This window comes from Bicyclus anynana, chromosome 1 (genome assembly GCF_947172395.1).
Source record: "Bicyclus anynana chromosome 1, ilBicAnyn1.1, whole genome shotgun sequence".
Taxonomy (NCBI): Eukaryota; Metazoa; Arthropoda; class Insecta; order Lepidoptera; family Nymphalidae; genus Bicyclus; species Bicyclus anynana.
Genome location: NC_069083.1, coordinates 1,681,112 through 1,699,850, shown reverse-complemented (window position 1 = coordinate 1,699,850; position 18,739 = coordinate 1,681,112). Strand labels below are relative to the sequence as shown.

The window sequence follows — 18,739 nt, the reverse complement described above, 5'->3', positions numbered from 1 at the left end:
ATTCAGCATGAGATGTGAAAATTCAATACTAATATCTAATCAAATTTAAATAGGTCACGATCTAAAGTAACACGTTAAATGAGGCGATCAGTACAAATATTTTGGATACACTTAAATGAATCAAGCATGGCATAATGGTAGACTAAATATAAATATAAGTACATGGTTATCAGTATAGATTTAGGGTAGTGAAGTAAAAAAGTGAGTTTAAATAAAATTCCTTTATTTTATTTGAGTTGAGCTTCAGAAACACATGAATCTTAATGTACATAACTTCAGCCACTCACATCATATCCTGAAGTGAACTGGTTAACTGATGAAAGCTGAATAAAAACCACAGATGGCGCTAGTGAACATTATTTCTAAAATATTTTGTACAAGCTCACGCCGCGTGTTTCCCGTTTCCGAAGGAATACGGGTAGTCTTCCAAGATAAATAGGCGCTAAAAGAATGTTTCAAATCGAACCAGTAGTTCCTGAGATTAGCGCGTTCAACCAAACAAACTCTTTAGTTTTATATTATATATACGGTCGAATTGAGAAACCTCCTCCTTTTTTTGAAATCGGTTAAAAAAAATGCCGATACATTAACAGAGAGAAATAGACAAGTGATTGGTGTGCCGTTGTAAGATATTATATGATTTTTGCCTTAAACCATTTTTTATCAAGCTAATAGTTATACATTTAGTTTAAGTTTTTCAATGAAAGAATAAAAATGTGACAATGGTAAACTTGTTTGGACCAATTTTTTTGCCTAAAAACAACAATACAACATGCATAATCCTTTCTTTGGCTCACCTACATAAATGGGGTGTAAAGGCTTTCTTCACAATTTTCTCTCTACCACAAGATAAACCCAGTACTCTCATGATAAATCCATGGAATGCTAAGATATTCATCTCTTTTAGAATACTAGACAATACATATACTATACATTTGCAATTTCATGTTTGACAATATCTTCTGATCTGATTTAGAACTACAATTGTATATTAATTACTTATTTAAACAAAAATGTATCGGCTTTTAAAAATAATTTACAAACATACATTTACATTTAAATTTAGGTGTGTGGATTTTCATCCTCCTAACAAGATGGACGCGGGTTAACCCGCTTCCATCTTAGACTGCATCATCACTTACCATCAGGTGAGATTGTAGTCAAGGGCTAACTTGTAAAGAATAAAAAAATACACTTTTTAAATTTTAGTCTCCAAGAGATAGTTTAGTCCGAAATGGTTCTCAAGCTCATGATGATCGCACCACATTTGACTTCTAAAGGTAAATAATACACGTAACTATTTACTTGCACAAGTATATAGTAATATGTATGTACAAGTAACTCCCAATACATAAAATTATGTTTTGGTCCAAGTTATTTTCATTTTTTTTTTCATTTTCGCAGTGACTCATTGTAAATAGGTTGCCTAGTTAAATTGAACTAGATCCAAGGCAACTTATCACAATTGAATTAAGCATAAAATAAACTTTATTTTGGCATATTAGACGACTAAATCACTGATGAGGGTATTTATATAACATTAATGAACTGTTTATATCTGGCAACCTAACGGTTGCAGTGTTAAAGCAGGCAACCTTTACTTTTTAAATTCTGGTGTATATTCTTTTAACTAGTGTACGATTTATATTAATTAAGCAAAGAGAGAAAGTAGGTTAAATAATTTAAAAACAAATTTAATCATTTAATACACCAGGCGCAACTTTGCTAGGCAACCTATTTGCGATGTCAATGTGAATATTTTATATCATTTATTTCTTATCCCACATATATAACAGATGAGGGTATACATTCCGTATGCTGTATCTCGTACTATTATAGCTTTGTTCGTAACACTCCCGATATTCCGAGCGTAGCGATGAATGAAAAACCCACGACTGATGCACCTCACTTCCCCACACACGTCTTTCCCTCTGTCACCCGCATATCGTCAACAAACTTGCCAGACTATAGTAATAAGTTGCGCACCTAAACCGTTACGTGTATGACGATCAGATGGTGCTAGAGATTCCCCAATCTTCGCTATTCAAAAAATATTATACAACCTATCGAAAAAACAGCACGCGATAGTCGCAATGATTTGGGCACAACCTTTTCTAGTACCATTTATTTAACATCCAGCCTAATTCTGATACGCCATCTTGTTATCAGTTTAACTTGAAATCATATTCGATGTTTGACCAATAAATAAACACAGATATATCTTGGAAAATTCGTTCATAGCACTCCCGTCGATCGGCGCGGGCCGGGGTAGCGATGCCCCGCGCGCACGACGTCACACCCGCGCAGTCCTTCCCCCACATCGCCCGCATATCATAGTCGTGTCATCAACTTGCCAAACTATAGCGCGACTGTATATTGTTTCCAATATCGCTTTTTCTGATATCGCCATTGCAAGCGCCATTTACAGGATTGCCAACCTCATTTTAATGTGAACTCAGTACAACAGTACTAAGAGAGATGCCTCATTAGTGCGTTGCGTCTTCCCAACGGATCAACTGATTGTATGTTCACACTTACACCTGCGTTTCGATGACGCACGTCGTCGCAGTGTATGAGGACGACAACAATGGATCGTAACGAATGAAACACTGTTGAAACCCCATTGCGATGACGCAACGCTTTAATGTGGCATGTCATTTTATGGAACGGCACGAAACACACAAATGAGGCATCGCTGTCAACGCCATCATGTGGTAGAGGGTACGACGGTGTTGTATGGTGTTGCGAGGTGGGTATGCCGCTCAGTGTCTACGCCATCTTGTTGGCGAGCGCGAGGTGCAGCGCCCCCAGCTGCGCGGTCCACTTGTCGAGCGCCTGGTACCGCGCCGCGCCGCGCGCGCCCGATGATAGCTCCAGCACCGAGTTCACCTGGTCGATGCGCCCGCTGATCGTGCTGGAACAAACAGCCATCAGTAACCACACATTTTTGACGGTCTCCGTGGCGCAGTGGGGTGCGCGGTGGATTTACAAGACGGAGGTCCTGGGTTCGATCTCCGGTTAGGCCGATTGAGGTTTTCTTAATTGGTCCAGGTCTGGCTGGTGGGAGGCTTCGGTTGTTGCTAGTCACCCTACCGGAAAATACGTATCCCCAAGCGATTTAGCGTTCCGGTACGATGTCATGTAGAAACCGAAAGGGGTGTGGATTTTTATCCTCCTCCTAACAAGTTAGCCCGCTTCCATCTTAGATTGCATCATAACTTACCATCAGGTGAGATTGTAGTGAAGGGCTAATTTGTAAAGATTAAAAAAAAACACGTTATTATTTACTTGAGCAAGTTAAGGACCTCGCGAACGAAGCGGCTGAGGCCACTGGTCGATGCGTTCAAGCTACGCAACTTTCCTATAAGCGTATGCGTATAGTATGACTATGCGTATAGTATAGTACGTATAGTATAGTATGACTATGCGTATAGTATAGTATGACTATGCGTATAGTATAGTATGACTATGCGTATAGTATAGTATGACTATGCGTATAGTATAGTACGTATAGTATAGTATGACTATGCGTATAGTATAGTATGACTATGCGTATAGTATAGTATGACTATGCGTATAGTATGACTATGCGTATAGTATGACGGCGAATGTGGCCAACAATGCAGTAGCCCGACGATTGGAAAGTTCACGACCAGTCATGACCGTGGCCACAAATCTGGCCACAGTGAAGCTGTAGCTTTTGTGGTGATGGCCAATGATTAGTTGTGGTTGTGGTCTAGTGCACGGGATCCCCTATGACATAACTAGTAGACGCCGCGCGATTTCACCCGCGTGGTTCTCGTTCTCGTAGGAATACGGGAATAAAATATAGCCTATAACCTTCCTCGATAAATGGGCTATCTAACACTGAAATATTTTTTTAAAATCAGACCAGTAGTTCCTGAGATTACCGCGTTCAATCAAACAAACAAACAAACTCTTTAGCTTTATAATATTAGTATAGATATAATGTATCTGTAAGTATGTCTGTTGGAAGAATTGAAGATGCTCGCGCAACAGGATCTACAGATTTTGATTATAAAATATTAGGTTATATAAAAATAAGTCGGGTTTTCCTCCCTGACGCTATAACTCCAGAACGCACGAACCGATTTCCACGGTTTTGCATTCGTTTGGAAAGGTCTCGGGCAAAGAAAATTCAGGAAAATTTTCAACGTAGGGTAGAGGTAGTTGAAAGTTTACATCGAGTTTCACGCGGACGAAGTCGCGGGTGTCAGCGAGTTAGGTTATATTTATCTACTTACTTATCCAAAATACATGTGACGAGTAGATTCTCGACCTCCTTCTCGTCGATGTTGAGCTCCTTGGAGATGAAGGGGATGTGGATGCGCGTGTAGGGCCCGATGAGCTTGATGAGCACCTGCGTGCGGATGTTCCGCAGCAGGTCCTCGATGTGCTCGCGGATGAACGGGTCGTCCATGATGTTGTAGCTGTTGTGCTTGAGGATGGACTCGAAGTCGTTGATGTCGTTGTTCTGGTAGGCCATCACCAGGTTGGTCATCGCCAGGATTTCGGGGTCGTTCTTGTATGGTTTCGCCTCTTGGGAGTCGAACGGGTTGATGCCTGATTTCATTAACCTGCAAGAATATCAGAGACTAACACATATCTGTGCCGAGGTGGTGATATGAGGTTATGAGCAGTGATAGCCCAGTGGATATGACCTCTGCCTCCGATTCTAGTGGGTGTGGGTTCGAATCTGGTCTGGTGAGCATACACCTCCAGTTGTGTGCATTTTAAGAAATTAAATATCACGTGTCTCAAACGGTGAAGCAAAACATCGTGAGGAAACCTACATACCAAAGAATTTTCTTAATTTTCTGCGTGTGTGAAGTCTGCCAATCCGCATTGGGTCCAATCCAGCGTGGTGGACTATTGGCCTAACCCCTCTCATTCTGAGAGGAGATTCGAGCTCAGCAGTGAGCCGAATATGGGTTTATAACGATAACGACAACGAACACATATTTTGGTACATGGCACCCCACAGATGGGAAAAGGAGGCAACAAGGACCGTACAAAAGATGGAAAGAAGACCTGTCAAATAAAAGGCTAGAGACTGAGCAGAGTGGCTAATCTGGAGGAGGCCTATGTCGAAGGACAACCTGACTACTTGTGTGGTGATAATGTAATCAAGGGCTAACTTATCTATACTCTATACTAATATTATAAAGAGGTAAAGTTTGTAAGTTTGTAAGTTTGTCACATTTTTTAAATGGGGTAATCTTCGGAACTACTGGTCCGATTTAAAAAATTCTTTCACCAGTAGAATGCTACATTATCGGGGAGTGCTATAGGCTATATTTTATATTGGTATCATATATATTAGCCGGGTTATCACAGTTTTTGTCATACAAGTCGGACTGAATTCCTCTTAAACAGACTTATTCGCATGCGCTGCCTTAACTATTGTGTAAAATTGAAATTAATGTATGGAGACTTTATGTATCTTTAAAAGTTCTACAAAAAAGTCCGCGACGTCATATATCTATCTTCTATATATTAGCAGATATAGTACCTTTTGTGTTTTAAAAATTATTAATTTTATATACTTAGGTTTACGTCATTATTTATACAACTAAACTTTAATCCTTATTAAAATAAATTATTTAATAATCACAAGGATATTATGGAGATAAGATTTGCCCTTTACAGTATGTTAATTACTTAAATAGTTTCGGAGATAATACAAAATTTCTAAAAAACGCAGAAATTCCGCTATATGACGCCCGGCGCTTTCATTTACGTAGTTCCCGTTCCCGTGTGAATATGGGGATCAAACATAGCCTATGACACTCGCAAATAACGTAGCTTTCTATTGGTAAAACAATTTTCCAAATCGGTCCAGTAGATCCAGAGATTACCTCCTACAACCACACGAACTTTACCTCTTTATATTATTAGCATAGAAGTCTCTATTTCTCTTGGTCATACCACCACTCTCGAAGGACTGGACCGATTTTGCTAAGGGTAGGAGTAAGATAGAGAAGTTACAGGGTAGGGTAGGGTACGGGTAGGGAAGCGTAGGGGTAGTGTAGGGGTAGGGTAGGTTTAGGGCCGGGTTTAGGGTAATGGTAGGGTAGAGGTACGGGTAGGATAGGGAAGTGGTAGGGTAGGGGTAGGATAGGCGTGAGATAGGGGTACGAGTGGGATAGGGGTACGGGTGGGATAGGGGTAGGAAAAGGATAGGGTACGGGGAGGGTAGGGGTAGGATGGGGGTAGGGTGAAGGTAAGGTAGGGGTAGGGTAGGGGTAGGTTTAGGGTAGGGTGGGGGTAGGGGTAGGGTAGATGTAGGGGTTGGGTAGGGTAGGGTTGGGGTAGTGGTAGGTAGGGGTAGGGGTAGGGTAGGGTAGGGGTAGTAGTAAAGTTGACATCGAAATTTACGCGGACGAAGTCGCGGGCGTCCGCTAGTATAGAATAAAAAAATAACAGTTGTTGTTACTACTAGATATCTCGTGACGCGTTTCCTTGGCGTACAGAACACCTAGACAGGTGTTTGCCAGCACTAGATACTTGAGGCAGGTGGTGCGGTGCGGGCTGCCGGACTTCGCCACTGGTGTATACTCACATGTTGGCCAGCACTAGATACTTGAGGCAGGTGGTGCGGCGCGGGCTGCCGGACTTCGCCACTGGTGTATACTCACATGTTGGCCAGCACTAGATACTTGAGGCAGGTGGTGCGGCGCGGGCTGCCGGACTTCGCCACTGGTGTATACTCACATGTTGGCCAGCACTAGATACTTGAGGCAGGTGGTGCGGCGCGGGCTGCCGGACTTCGCCACTGGTGTATACTCACATGTTGGCCAGCACTAGATACTTGAGGCAGGTGGTGCGGCGCGGGCTGCCGGACTCGTCGTAGTTCTTGAACGCCTCGAAGAAGTCCGTGTGCGCCTTCTCGAACTCTCCCTCGCGCAGGTGCATCTTGCCGCCGCACTCTGTCAGCCCACAGTAACTAATTATGTAGCTAACATTATATTCTTTATTTTATTAATTATTAAACAGGGCTAAAACTCACGTGATATAAGGTTGGAGTATGCCCGACTAGTTTTGAACCCATACGGGGCCCTTAGTCATAGCTGGTTCTTGAAACGCGGCACGATCCAAACTGCGAAGCGGCAACGCGGCGCGAAGCTGCTCGCATCGCGCGCTGGGAGCGGGGTTGAGTGGTGGGGAGTGAAGAGTCCGTTACACTCTCCGACGGTTCATTAATGTCATCTTTATTAGACTCGTCTTCTTGTAAGCAAACCGAACTAACGCTAACCTTCACTCCCCACCACTCAACCCCTCTCCCAGTGCGCGATGCGAGCAGCTGCGCGCTGTGTCGCCGCTTCGCAGTTTGGATCATGCCGCGCCCGCAAGTTAAAGATTAGCTCAGTCGCAAAAATTCACAAGCATCCTCGCAAATTAGGTTGCCTTCTCATGCAATGAACCTAAATTGACGCTTATATTCCATTCCGTTTTTTCAGTCAAAAATGAGCCTTATTCTTAAGTAAAGTTAGTCCAATTACCTCTGATGACGCCCATGATGAGCGGGTGCGGTATGGCGGACTTGATGTGCAGCGACTGCTCGTACAGCGCCTTCAGTTTCTTGTTGTTCTTCTGCGCCGTGTACATCTGTATCTCCAGCGCGTATATCTCTAGCAGTTGCGTGCCCTTCTTGAGATCATCCTCACCTTCGTCCGTCTGAAATTATTCGTTGGTTTTCTCTTAGAGTGTTGTTAATTTGTGTACTTCTTTGGTGCTGAAATATTTTTTTTTTAAATATTTGCTTTATCTTTTAAATATGACCAATATTCCTATTCCGAAAATGGTCCATACGAGCGAGAATCAATCAATCCCACTACGGTGATGAGTTCGGCCGCTCTTACCGTTGAGCTATTGAGGCATTACACCGGCATAGGCATTGGAACAGCTCGAAAATATTGCTATCTCTTCAATTGCAATGAGACGAAAGAGAGACACAATCAATTTTGCTGATATTGGTCAACAATATGTCTTTGTCTCCTCATGAGATAGGTTGTGTTCATTCCGCAGAACACGCAACTGAAGCTTTTAGAAGGGATTTCTTTTTCCATTTTCGCACCTATTGGTTGTGGCCATCTCGATAAACTACCATACTATCTATGACTATCCAAAACAAAAATATTTTTTTAATTTAAGCCAGCAGCTATAAAGACTGAGATAAGCACATTCAATCAAACAAACTTTTCAGGTTTAAAATATTAGTATAGATATGTACTAGTATTTTTTTAACAAAAATCTCTCCAAAAGGGTCTGGAATTAAATTAAGCATACCTGGCAACTTTGGTGAAGTTGTTTCAATATTTTGGCTAATTTGTTGAAATCGCCGCGGTCGTAGTATAACTTTCCTAGTTTAGTGTTAGTTTTGAACCAGAGCCTATCATTTTTAGCATCTTTCAATGCTTCTAGTGTTGTTTCATAGAAATCTTGCAGTAACTCCATCTGTAACAACATTGTATACAAACATATTTGTGTACAGGCACATTGTACAACTTTATACTTACTTTGGTGAACCCAAGAATTCTTGAAGAATTTGGTGTTTCTTTAGAAAACTTTTTTACTATGTAGTCTCACTAAAACAAAAACTATTTAAATTGAATTCAGCTCTTATTGTACGGTTAATTAAGAAACATAACAAACAAACAAATTTCAAATCCATATCCTAAACTATATACATTTTTAGCCGATTGGAGAGAGATGAATGAAAGACTCAAAGTAGTTGTATGTATGTGTTGGTATGCACATATGTAGGTATGTAGCTACACATGTATATACATAAAGTATAGGATATGAGGATAGGTTTAAGATATTATAATAAAACTACAAAGTACAAAGAGACCTTGTTTGTTATAAATTAACATCTTAATTACTCAACTAATAATTGTGATTATATTTTCGAAATATCAGAATTTACACAGATACAGGCAGATATTTTTTTGGCTCATCTTTAAAAACAATCTCACCAGTTATACTTTTTAATATGACCAATATTCCCATTCCTCTTCAACTAAAGTGTTTTTCAATTAGCATGGGTACAGTGACAGTCGCTTGTATGATGTTCATAATACATACTATTGTTAAGTAACAGTGAACCCTATTACTACATAAATAGGATTCATAATCACTCGCCCTTTTGAGTTGTTTACAAGTCGAGTTGTTTTGGTCACTTAACTATTGTTACTGTTTTGATTTGGTGAACTACATGGAATAAACGACACGCGTTTAGGCGTTCCCAGAATGATCTGGAAGCGGTCTGAGTGGGTATAAACACGCGACAGAGTTAATTTCACAACAGCTTGTAGCAGTTAATTTCAAAACGAAGTGAAGTAAATGTCGAGTGTTACCAGCGATACCAGTGAACTATAGTGAGCTCCGCTACGATTTTGGACTACAAAGTGCCTATGTGTGTGTGTTGATACTTTAAGGAGTGGAATAAAGACTTATATGAGCCACTAGGTGTTTAATTCCAAATCCTCGTACGTAGTTCGTAACACTATTATCGTGAATCTCTGCAAACTTTCAAGAGTGAAATGAACTGTCACCTGCACCATCCTACATGAAACAAACTTTAGTTTGAAAAGACTATGTTAGGAGTGGGTATGACAATAGTCCAGCAGGCAAGGATTGCTTGGTGATGAGTCAGCCTACTTTACTGTTGAGGCCCTGAGTCTATGTTATCAAGTATGAATGTGGTATGGCCTATAACGACACACAACTGTCTAACCAATTCTTATTCACTGAATCAGAAAACACAGAATAACTTACATTTCTGGATGTAGATATATAATCTAAAATAGAGTTGATAGATTTCTCAGAGTGATTCCTTGTGACTGCACTTTTGATGTAAGTTAAGAGTTGCTTGTACCTTGCCATCATTTCTGTGAAGTTGCTCTGTAAAACATTTCATCATGATTTGAGATATACATCAAATATATTTTATTTTAATTTTTTTTTAATTCAGCCAATTAATCAGTTTATGCATTGGCATGTTCATAACTATCTTGTAACTTTATCTTGGAAGTGTACACTCACCTACAAAAGACTTGTAGTTTTTGAGACGGTAAGCTGATATAACTAACTTACACTTGTTTAATAATAATAAAACTTATTTATTCAGCTTAAGAACATTACAAAAATAATTAAAAAAACTAAATCAACATATTATTGCACTCCTGGGACAATAGCTCTGCAGAGCATGTATAAAAGAATATTACCAATTTAAAGTTAATTTTGATCATCTGTTTGAGAGCCTTGAAGCCCCACTCCCCCTTGTCACCCCCCTCGAGCTCCAGCACCTTCTGGAAGCTGAGCAGTGCCGCCTGCGGCTCATCCTCCTTCAGAGCCTTGCTGTTGTAGTATTGGTTCTCTAGGTCCACATCTGGCTCTGAATTGCTGTCTTCTGAATACTCCTTGAAAAAAATAAAAAATTAAGATCTACAAGAATATATGGCACAGTTTTTTTTTTCTAAGAATATTTACCATCTTTTTTTTTAATATGGCCAATATTTCTATTCCCTAATTGGTAAAGACTGTAAGGCATGGGTATGATAATAGTCCAGCCAACAGAGAATGGACCACCACCTTACAGTAAAGAGTTTGGCCCCTTTACAGTTGAGGCTATTAAGGTTGAGCTATTAAGGCTATTGAGGTTGAGCTATTTAGGCTATTGAGGTTGAGCTATTTAGGCTATTGAGGTTCAGCTATTTAGGCTATTTAGGTTTAGCTATAATATATAATATAAAAGCCACTCATAAAATCTTGAAAACCTCACAACGTAGTCACAATTTGGCAGAGGTAGTATAACAAGTAGATGTCCACTAAGAACAGATTTTACGAGAGGACCAGATAAGGATGGAAGAAATCGCGGGCGTGTGTTAGTATATAATCGATCTCTTGGTGCTACAACATTGCAGTTGAAATAATAACTGCAGCATATTTTAAACTAACCTAAATTTGCCTCTGCTGTAATGTAGAGTAACCTGATAATATTACATGCAAAGATTGATAATTTCTTATAAATTAAACACAACCGCTAATTTGGCTGCAAAAGTAGGAACTATAACATAATAATGCATCAAATAAAAATAACAACAATGTTTACCAAACCGTAGTCCTCTTCTTCTTCACACATATAATCATCGTCATTATCAGACATTTTCGGCAATAAGCAGGAACGATAAATTCGACTGCTGTATGCCAAATTAATTACCCAGGCCTGTAGTATTAAAGTGGAAGGTATTCGGCAACCGATATCATTCAATACAACGCTATTACAAAATAGAAATACAATTACAAAAAAATATTTGCTTGGGCATTATCGTCGTCAAATCTCAAACTAATGTCATTGTCAATGTCATAAATGACAGAAGTTAGTTGAAGTTTGTCAAAATTTGTAGTCCGACACAGAATAGGTACTTTGATACTATTGTTACATAGAGGAATTAGACATGGAGATGCATCGCATCCAATTTCTTACACAAAATTGTCTGTAGTTGCTTAGGGGGACGAGGGAAACTCACACATCGAAAATATTTAACACCAATTAATACTTTGTGTCCTTACACAATATATTTATCATTGTCAAATTTATAGTATCCTACAGAAGTGTTTAACCGTTTTTTAACTTCACAATCTGCCATTTTTAGTAAGCTGTTAAGACAACGAAAACGATTACAATAATGAAATATCGATTAAATAGCAATAGTTTCTATAAACGCGTTAGATCATTGATCCTTGATCTTTGACAGAGGGATTACATCTAGCGAGTCAGGTCCTTTTATAATTGGTCTGAGCATCGATTACAATCCAATAAGCGAACTCAACGATCACGCTCGATTACAGTTTTTGCTTGCGACTCAGACCAAATTCAGTTTAGTATATAATTTGTCTAAGACTTGCGAGCGAACAAAAATTAAAATCTCGTTTATTTTGTTGGGCTCACAAATAGATAGGTAATGGTTTTTGCTCTATGGCCAACAAGATGACCTTTGTTTGATATTTTTTTCGATTATGACGAATCTGATTGGATAGTATTCAAGCCAATAGGAACTAGCCATATTTGGGTTACTTTACGCGGGAACGGTATATTATTTATCTCTTGTACATTTAATTATTCTTTAGCTCTTAAATTGATCTTTACAATTACCTAGTTCGTAAATATATTGAAATGTTAAATGTTTTGTTGAATATAAATACATATCAACATATTAACGTTTCCCGCTATTTTCGGTCAGCTGTGATTGGTTACTACAGACATTCAGAATTCGTTTAAAAATATTTTTTTTAACCTCATTGTCAAATTATTTTTTTAATTTAAATATATTTATTAAATATTTTTAAATTTTTAGGACATAAAGATACTAAATTATTATGTTTTTGTATGATTAATTAAATATTTTTATTTGTAGAACACGAATTGGGCAAAGAGTCATCTAACGTGAAATAATAGTTTAAATTTTTAAACGAAATTAACTTCCCGCCAAAAATTTGAGCGCTCAGCCGCTCAAAGCACTTCCGTCAGTTGTTTACCAAATAGCAATTCGCCGCGCTTTTTTTCATTCGAGTCGGCCTCCTTGAAACCAGTGCAGTGCGCGTTTTGTAAATTATTGAATTTATTTGATATCTTTTGTTTGTTGGTAGTGTTAAATTATTTACAGTTCATAAAATGGCTCATGTTAATGGCAAAGAAAACCTACACACTGGACTAAATAATGTTCACATTAAGGTTAGTTTAGTTTAAGCTAAAAATTTCTAAATCTATTTGTAATTCATTAAATGACTATGAAATTCTTTCTACAGTCTCCTGTTAAAAACGTACTAGCTACGCGGAACAGCAACGAGAACGCTCATGTTGAAAAAATGGAGATAGAGAAAGAGGTTGACAAACCGAAATTTGACCCTCAACTAGAACCCCTTCTGAGAGAGAATCCTCGACGATTTGTAATATTCCCAATCCAGTACCCTGACATATGGAACATGTATAAGAAAGCGGAGGCTTCCTTCTGGACAGTCGAAGAAGTTGATCTGTCAAAGGTAGTGTAAAATCTTCGTTTTTGAAGACCTTAACATCTGGTTTGTTGACTTCTAATCTTGAAATACATAACAAATGCATAAATTGTGGCTTTGTTACTGAATTTACATATACTTACCAAGTAATTGTAATATTGCGCAATTTCTGTTGCAATTTAAGTAAATTATTATTTTTTATATTTCCACACACACATATAACACAAATGTAATGTCTGAGGGCTTATATTTTTGATTGTAACTATACAAGTTTATTTTAAAATTATATTATACATATATATAGTTTCTATTCATTTGGTCAATTGCATATAGTTTTATAGATCCACTGCTATGTTGCTTTATCTTTAATACATACATGTTATTATTAAATCAGGACTTAAATGATTGGGAGACACTGAAGGACTGTGAAAAGCATTTCATCAAACATGTCCTGGCTTTCTTCGCTGCATCAGACGGTATTGTGAATGAGAACCTGGTGGAGCGCTTCTCTCAGGAGGTGCAGGTGACGGAGGCTCGCTGCTTCTACGGCTTCCAGATAGCTATGGAGAATGTGCATTCTGAAATGTATTCTATGCTCATTGACACATACATACGGGACCCTAAGGAGAGGTAATAGCTTTTGTTTTTTATCATTTTATTATACTGAATTGATAAGCTCTATGAATTTAATACAGCCTTACTCGATGAATACTGTTTACCAACAAACAAATTAAAAATGACAGTATAAATCTACTAGTCATTTCACACTTAATAACTATAAAAGATATGGTTAATATATTTTATATAACATTTTATAAAAGTTTTCGACTATTATTACCACCATTAAAATAAATTAAATTATGACTTATCTTGACATTTCAAAAGTGTTTGTAAATTAAGCCTAATTGAAATAAATGAATTTTGATGCATAATCTATAAATATAAGACTGAATGTCAACAAATTTGATATGTAAGAAAAGATACAGTCAATGGTAGGTAAAGTACTTGGGTTTCACACAATAATGAATATATTAACTAGCTAAAGCTATTATATTAATTACATATTTATATATTATATTAAATAAAAAAAAGGAATATTAAATTTAAATTATATCTAAAGACTTAACATCATCATCATAGAATTAATCCGAATCAATGTTCATCGGTAAAGTCCCCATAAAGCTGGCAGTATTGCCACAATGCATGGCAGTATTGTCTCTCTGGCCTAAATATAGGCAATAGGTGTTATGATGGTCTCTTGTTAATACAGCTCAGTACAAAGTTAAATGTTTTGTAGGGACTTCCTGTTCAATGCAATTGAAACACTCCCCTGCATAAAGAAAAAGGCAGACTGGGCCTTGCAGTGGATATCAAGCAAGACAGCTACCTTTGGGGAGCGCATTGTAGCCTTTGCAGCTGTGGAGGGGATCTTCTTCTCTGGCAGCTTTGCCTCCATCTTCTGGCTCAAGAAGAGAGGCCTGATGCCAGGACTTACATTCAGCAATGAGCTCATTTCTAGAGATGAGGTAAGTGAATATAAACAAACTTGAGAAGTTTGACACTCAAGACCACTCAAGATTTTAAAAAAAAGGAATATATCATAACCTCTTTAAAGTTTAGTTTTGTAAGTTTGTTTGACTTAGGCAGAGTAGATCAACAATTTATATTGTTGTTTTGGATTTCAAAATTACAAAAGTATGTATGAAAACTACATAAATTGACTACTACTTGACTACTTGACTTGATATATAAAACAAAAAGAAATATGCTATGTACTAGATGTAGGCTTAGATTAACTTTATACTTACTAAAAAGTACCTAATGGTGGATCCATTAATCAGTGGAGATGTAATCTTAGCTGAGACCACTTGTGTGTAAAGTTCATTCTAAATATTTAACAGCAATAATAATAGCTTATTTAATGTAAGTAGTTTCCATTATTCTAGAATAAATTTCCATATAGGTACCCTTTGTAATTTATAATTCAATGTAAATTGCAATGTAGGTACGTTTGCAATTACTGACTTTATACCTATCTATAATAATTGACTGAGAGGTCTATCTGTAGCTGTATGAAGCATTAGTAATAAAATTATATCTACATCTAGGTATTGTATGAGTTTCGCTTCCAGGAAGAATGCTCATTGCATTGCATAGGTACATAAAGTACTTAAATGCTATATTTACCCATTTTCCTATTAGAACTTATATAATGCCTAATGCATTGTTTGTAATAATATGAAATGAGTATTTCTAGGTTTGTTTAAAATTTACTCATTTTTACCACAATTTCACTCCATTGAAGATTTTGAAGGTTTCTGTCCTTTGAGATCACTAGACTACTTCTTTTTAATGGAAGATATATCTTTTGAACCCCTGACAATGTGTAAAATGTCAGGGGTACAAGTGCTTAGATGAGTAGTTGAAGCCTGAAAGTAGCAATAAATAAATGAACAACAATAAATAAAACTTGAGACTATTATAGTAGGACTCTGGTTTTGATCGCAGGTCTTCATTATCTATAGGAGCACTGTACCAAAATGCAAAATATTTTTACATAAACCAAAGTAAAGATAAGTTTGTTAGAATACATAGGCAAATAAATGTTTCTTATTCCAGGGCCTGCACACAGACTTTGCGTGCCTCATGTTCAAGCACTTGGTACAGAAGCCCAGCAAGGAGTGTGTGCTGCAAGTCATCAAGGACGCTGTGGTCATCGAGCAGGAGTTCCTCACCGACGCGCTGCCCGTTAGACTGCTGGGCATGAACTGTGAGCTCATGTCGCAGTACATCGAGTATGTGGCTGACAGACTGCTTGTTGACCTCATTGGGGAAAAGGTTTGTTTAAATATTTATGTATTCTAGCAGAAGAACACAGGATTAAGATATGTCATCAGTTTTACTGTAACTGGTGAAAATGTGGTGTTTTTATGTCCATGCAAGAGGCATGTCTTGCCTCTTTGTAATATTAGTATAGATTTATTTATTGAGAAAGAATACAATAAGGACTTATCATAATAACTATACAAATCATGCCTAAGTGGAATGGTGGCAAGAATACTGGCTGCATTTCCGGTCTGGACAGCCAGGCTGACCCTTTGCGCAAAAAATAAGATAGATATAATTCAAAGATCTAAGAGCTGATAGTTGATGGTGTCTTAGGTGCTAGAACCTCTTTTTTTTTTGTCCAGGAGGAAATGATCTCTTTTGCCACCAGGCAGGGCATGTCCATACTTGCACTGACTAAAATAACCTATTATTTCATGTTGACCGATCAGTTGTTTTCTCTTATTTCTCTCTGAACCATTATTGTATATCATTTGCCACACTCGCTCACATGCAAGCAACAGAGGTGCTATAACTTGCAATTACAAAGGTGCAGTATTTGTCAACCCCCTACAGCCCTACTATGTTGACTGACAACAACAAATATGTTACAAACAGCCTGAGGCAGTTGTGTTCGGTAGTTCTTACAAAAGGCTTATGCTCTTGCTTACCTCACTCTACCTTATCAGCTGATAGACGTCCACTGCTGGACATAGGCCTCTTGCATGGACCTCCAAGCACAACAGTCTCAAGCCGGCAGCATCCATGTTCTTAGTTGGTTATGGAGAATTTCTTCAATCTTTTTTATTTCAACAGCATTACAACACCAAAAACCCATTTGACTTCATGAATCTCATCTCACTGGAGGGCAAGACGAACTTTTTCGAGAAGAAAGTCGCAGAATACCAGAAATATGGAGTGATGGCAAATACAATGGACAATGTGTTCACATTGGATGCAGAGTTCTAATTCTTGCACTACTTATATGTCATAAGACTGACAGTATTAGATAATTGAGTTCCCGCAAACACAGTTGTAAGTTAATTGACTAAATAGCAGAGTATACTATAGTGATATATTTTAACCTGCGAAACTTCAACTAACTAATTAATTGGACACTGATTGTATCAGAAGTGAGATTCACTTGACATCTGCAGGAGCTCTTAATAATTGTGGCGACAACTCTGACTTGCTTTAATGTGCATTCGGAATTAGTGTACACTGTTTAATATATACTGGTAGACCTAAGATTCAAATGTCATCCGGTGCCTTCTAGTGGATATCGTACAGTAGGTAAATGACATTTCTCAATTTATTTAATGATTATTTTAATAGGTTGATAAAGACCAAAATAGTGAATAGGCCAGCTGATAGATGACTGCTATGAAAATAATTTTAATAACATTATGTATATATATATATATATATATAAGCATGGCATTATAATTTTGTTTATTCTATAAATTAATGATAATTTGTAAACTAATAGTATAATTATAACTCTTAAATGAATTTTTCCAGTGTTTTGTATTGTTTATTGTAAGTAAATTTTGACCTAACAATCATTGGAGTGGATTTTATGTCTTCTATTATACAAAAATATTGCATAGACATTTGATATATCACTAAAGTTTTAAACTTTGTTTTGATGACGAAACAGTAACTACAATCTAATACCTACATAATTAACATGTAAAGTATGTATGTACTTACTTATAAGTACCTACGTATTAATTCTATGGAAACTAATTACGATAATTGTAAACATAAATTATGTTATGTATGATCGAGTTCCAAATAACGCCGTGACTTCTATTTACGACTAGAGGACGCCTGAAATTTCCATCCCGTGAAATTCTGTTGTCCAGGCAAGAACAATGGATTTTCTTCAAGTGTTAATCAAGGTTTAATCTATCTCCACTTTAAAATTCAATTCACAATCACAAATTAAAAGTAGTAGTGGTCGGCATGAAAGAGTAACAAACGCACGCAAACATTCGCCGTTATGGTGTTATTTTAATTTTATTATGCCAAGTATCCTTCGAATATTTTTTTTATTCAATGAACACTTTTGCTGAAATGCAATTTAACATGTGTGTGTTACATGTCTGTCTGCACAAAGTTAATTTTAATGTTATATTATTTAAAGTCTACAAGCAGCAGTAAAGTTTATAATTAGAACAGACCAAAAACCAGTGGATAACAACTAAATCCTTCTAAGTTTATTATTAGTTAATGTAGTATAATCGGCATGAATACAGTAAGGACGTAGAATATAGATAAGTTTAGATATAATATAATAGCATTATTGCAATAACTAATAGCGAGTATTATTTCCAATTCAATGTGAAAAGCTATCAATGTTTGATGTTTCTAATTTGAATTCATGTGATATAACTGTAATTTTGATATGTAATATATTCAATTAAAATATATTTTATTTGGAAAAAATAACATGACTATTATTTTAATACCGTTAATATTGTACTAATTGGTGACAACTAAAATCAATCACAGTTGATTGCTATTTCTAAATTCTATGAATTATGTTGATTTGCTAAATATTTTACTGGTGGAATATCCCCAAGAGCTACAGATAACTGGAGCTGCCGCATAAACATCTTTAATAAGAACTAACGTATACCCGCGACTTCATCTACGTGAAACTCGGGATTTTCTCAAATCCTGCGGGAATCATGGATTTTCCGCGATTAAAAGTTGCTCAATATTCTTTTTTTGAATAACCTAAGTGTGTGTGTGTGACCAGTGAAAGTTAAATATTACTGTAAACTTGAATTTGTAATTTTTATGCATTTATATACTATTACTACACTAGTTATTAGTAACCCCATAAATTTACGAGTCGGTAAGT

General features: G+C 37.2%; 2 protein-coding genes across 2 annotated transcripts; one reads left to right on the top strand and one right to left on the bottom strand.

Moving 5' to 3' along the window:
* Positions 1 to 1,422: 1,422 nt before the first annotated feature.
* On the bottom strand, positions 1,423 to 11,370 carry LOC112054223 (COP9 signalosome complex subunit 2). Its single transcript, XM_052883636.1, has 8 exons — positions 11,138 to 11,370; positions 10,251 to 10,445; positions 9,802 to 9,927; positions 8,311 to 8,478; positions 7,524 to 7,698; positions 6,812 to 6,950; positions 4,266 to 4,598; positions 1,423 to 2,914 (listed from the first exon to the last, which is right to left on the bottom strand). The coding sequence occupies exons 1-8, from the start codon at positions 11,189 to 11,191 to the stop codon at positions 2,770 to 2,772; spliced, it is 1,335 nt and encodes a 444-aa protein (XP_052739596.1). The 5' UTR covers positions 11,192 to 11,370; the 3' UTR covers positions 1,423 to 2,769.
* A 1,177-nt stretch (positions 11,371 to 12,547) lies between these two features.
* LOC112054231 (ribonucleoside-diphosphate reductase subunit M2) lies at positions 12,548 to 18,321 on the top strand. Its single transcript, XM_024093936.2, has 6 exons — positions 12,548 to 12,760; positions 12,835 to 13,068; positions 13,436 to 13,671; positions 14,339 to 14,567; positions 15,661 to 15,879; positions 16,684 to 18,321. Exons 1-6 carry the CDS (start codon positions 12,701 to 12,703, stop codon positions 16,834 to 16,836), a joined length of 1,131 nt encoding a protein of 376 aa, XP_023949704.2. The 5' UTR covers positions 12,548 to 12,700; the 3' UTR covers positions 16,837 to 18,321.
* The last annotated feature ends 418 nt before the right edge of the window (positions 18,322 to 18,739 follow it).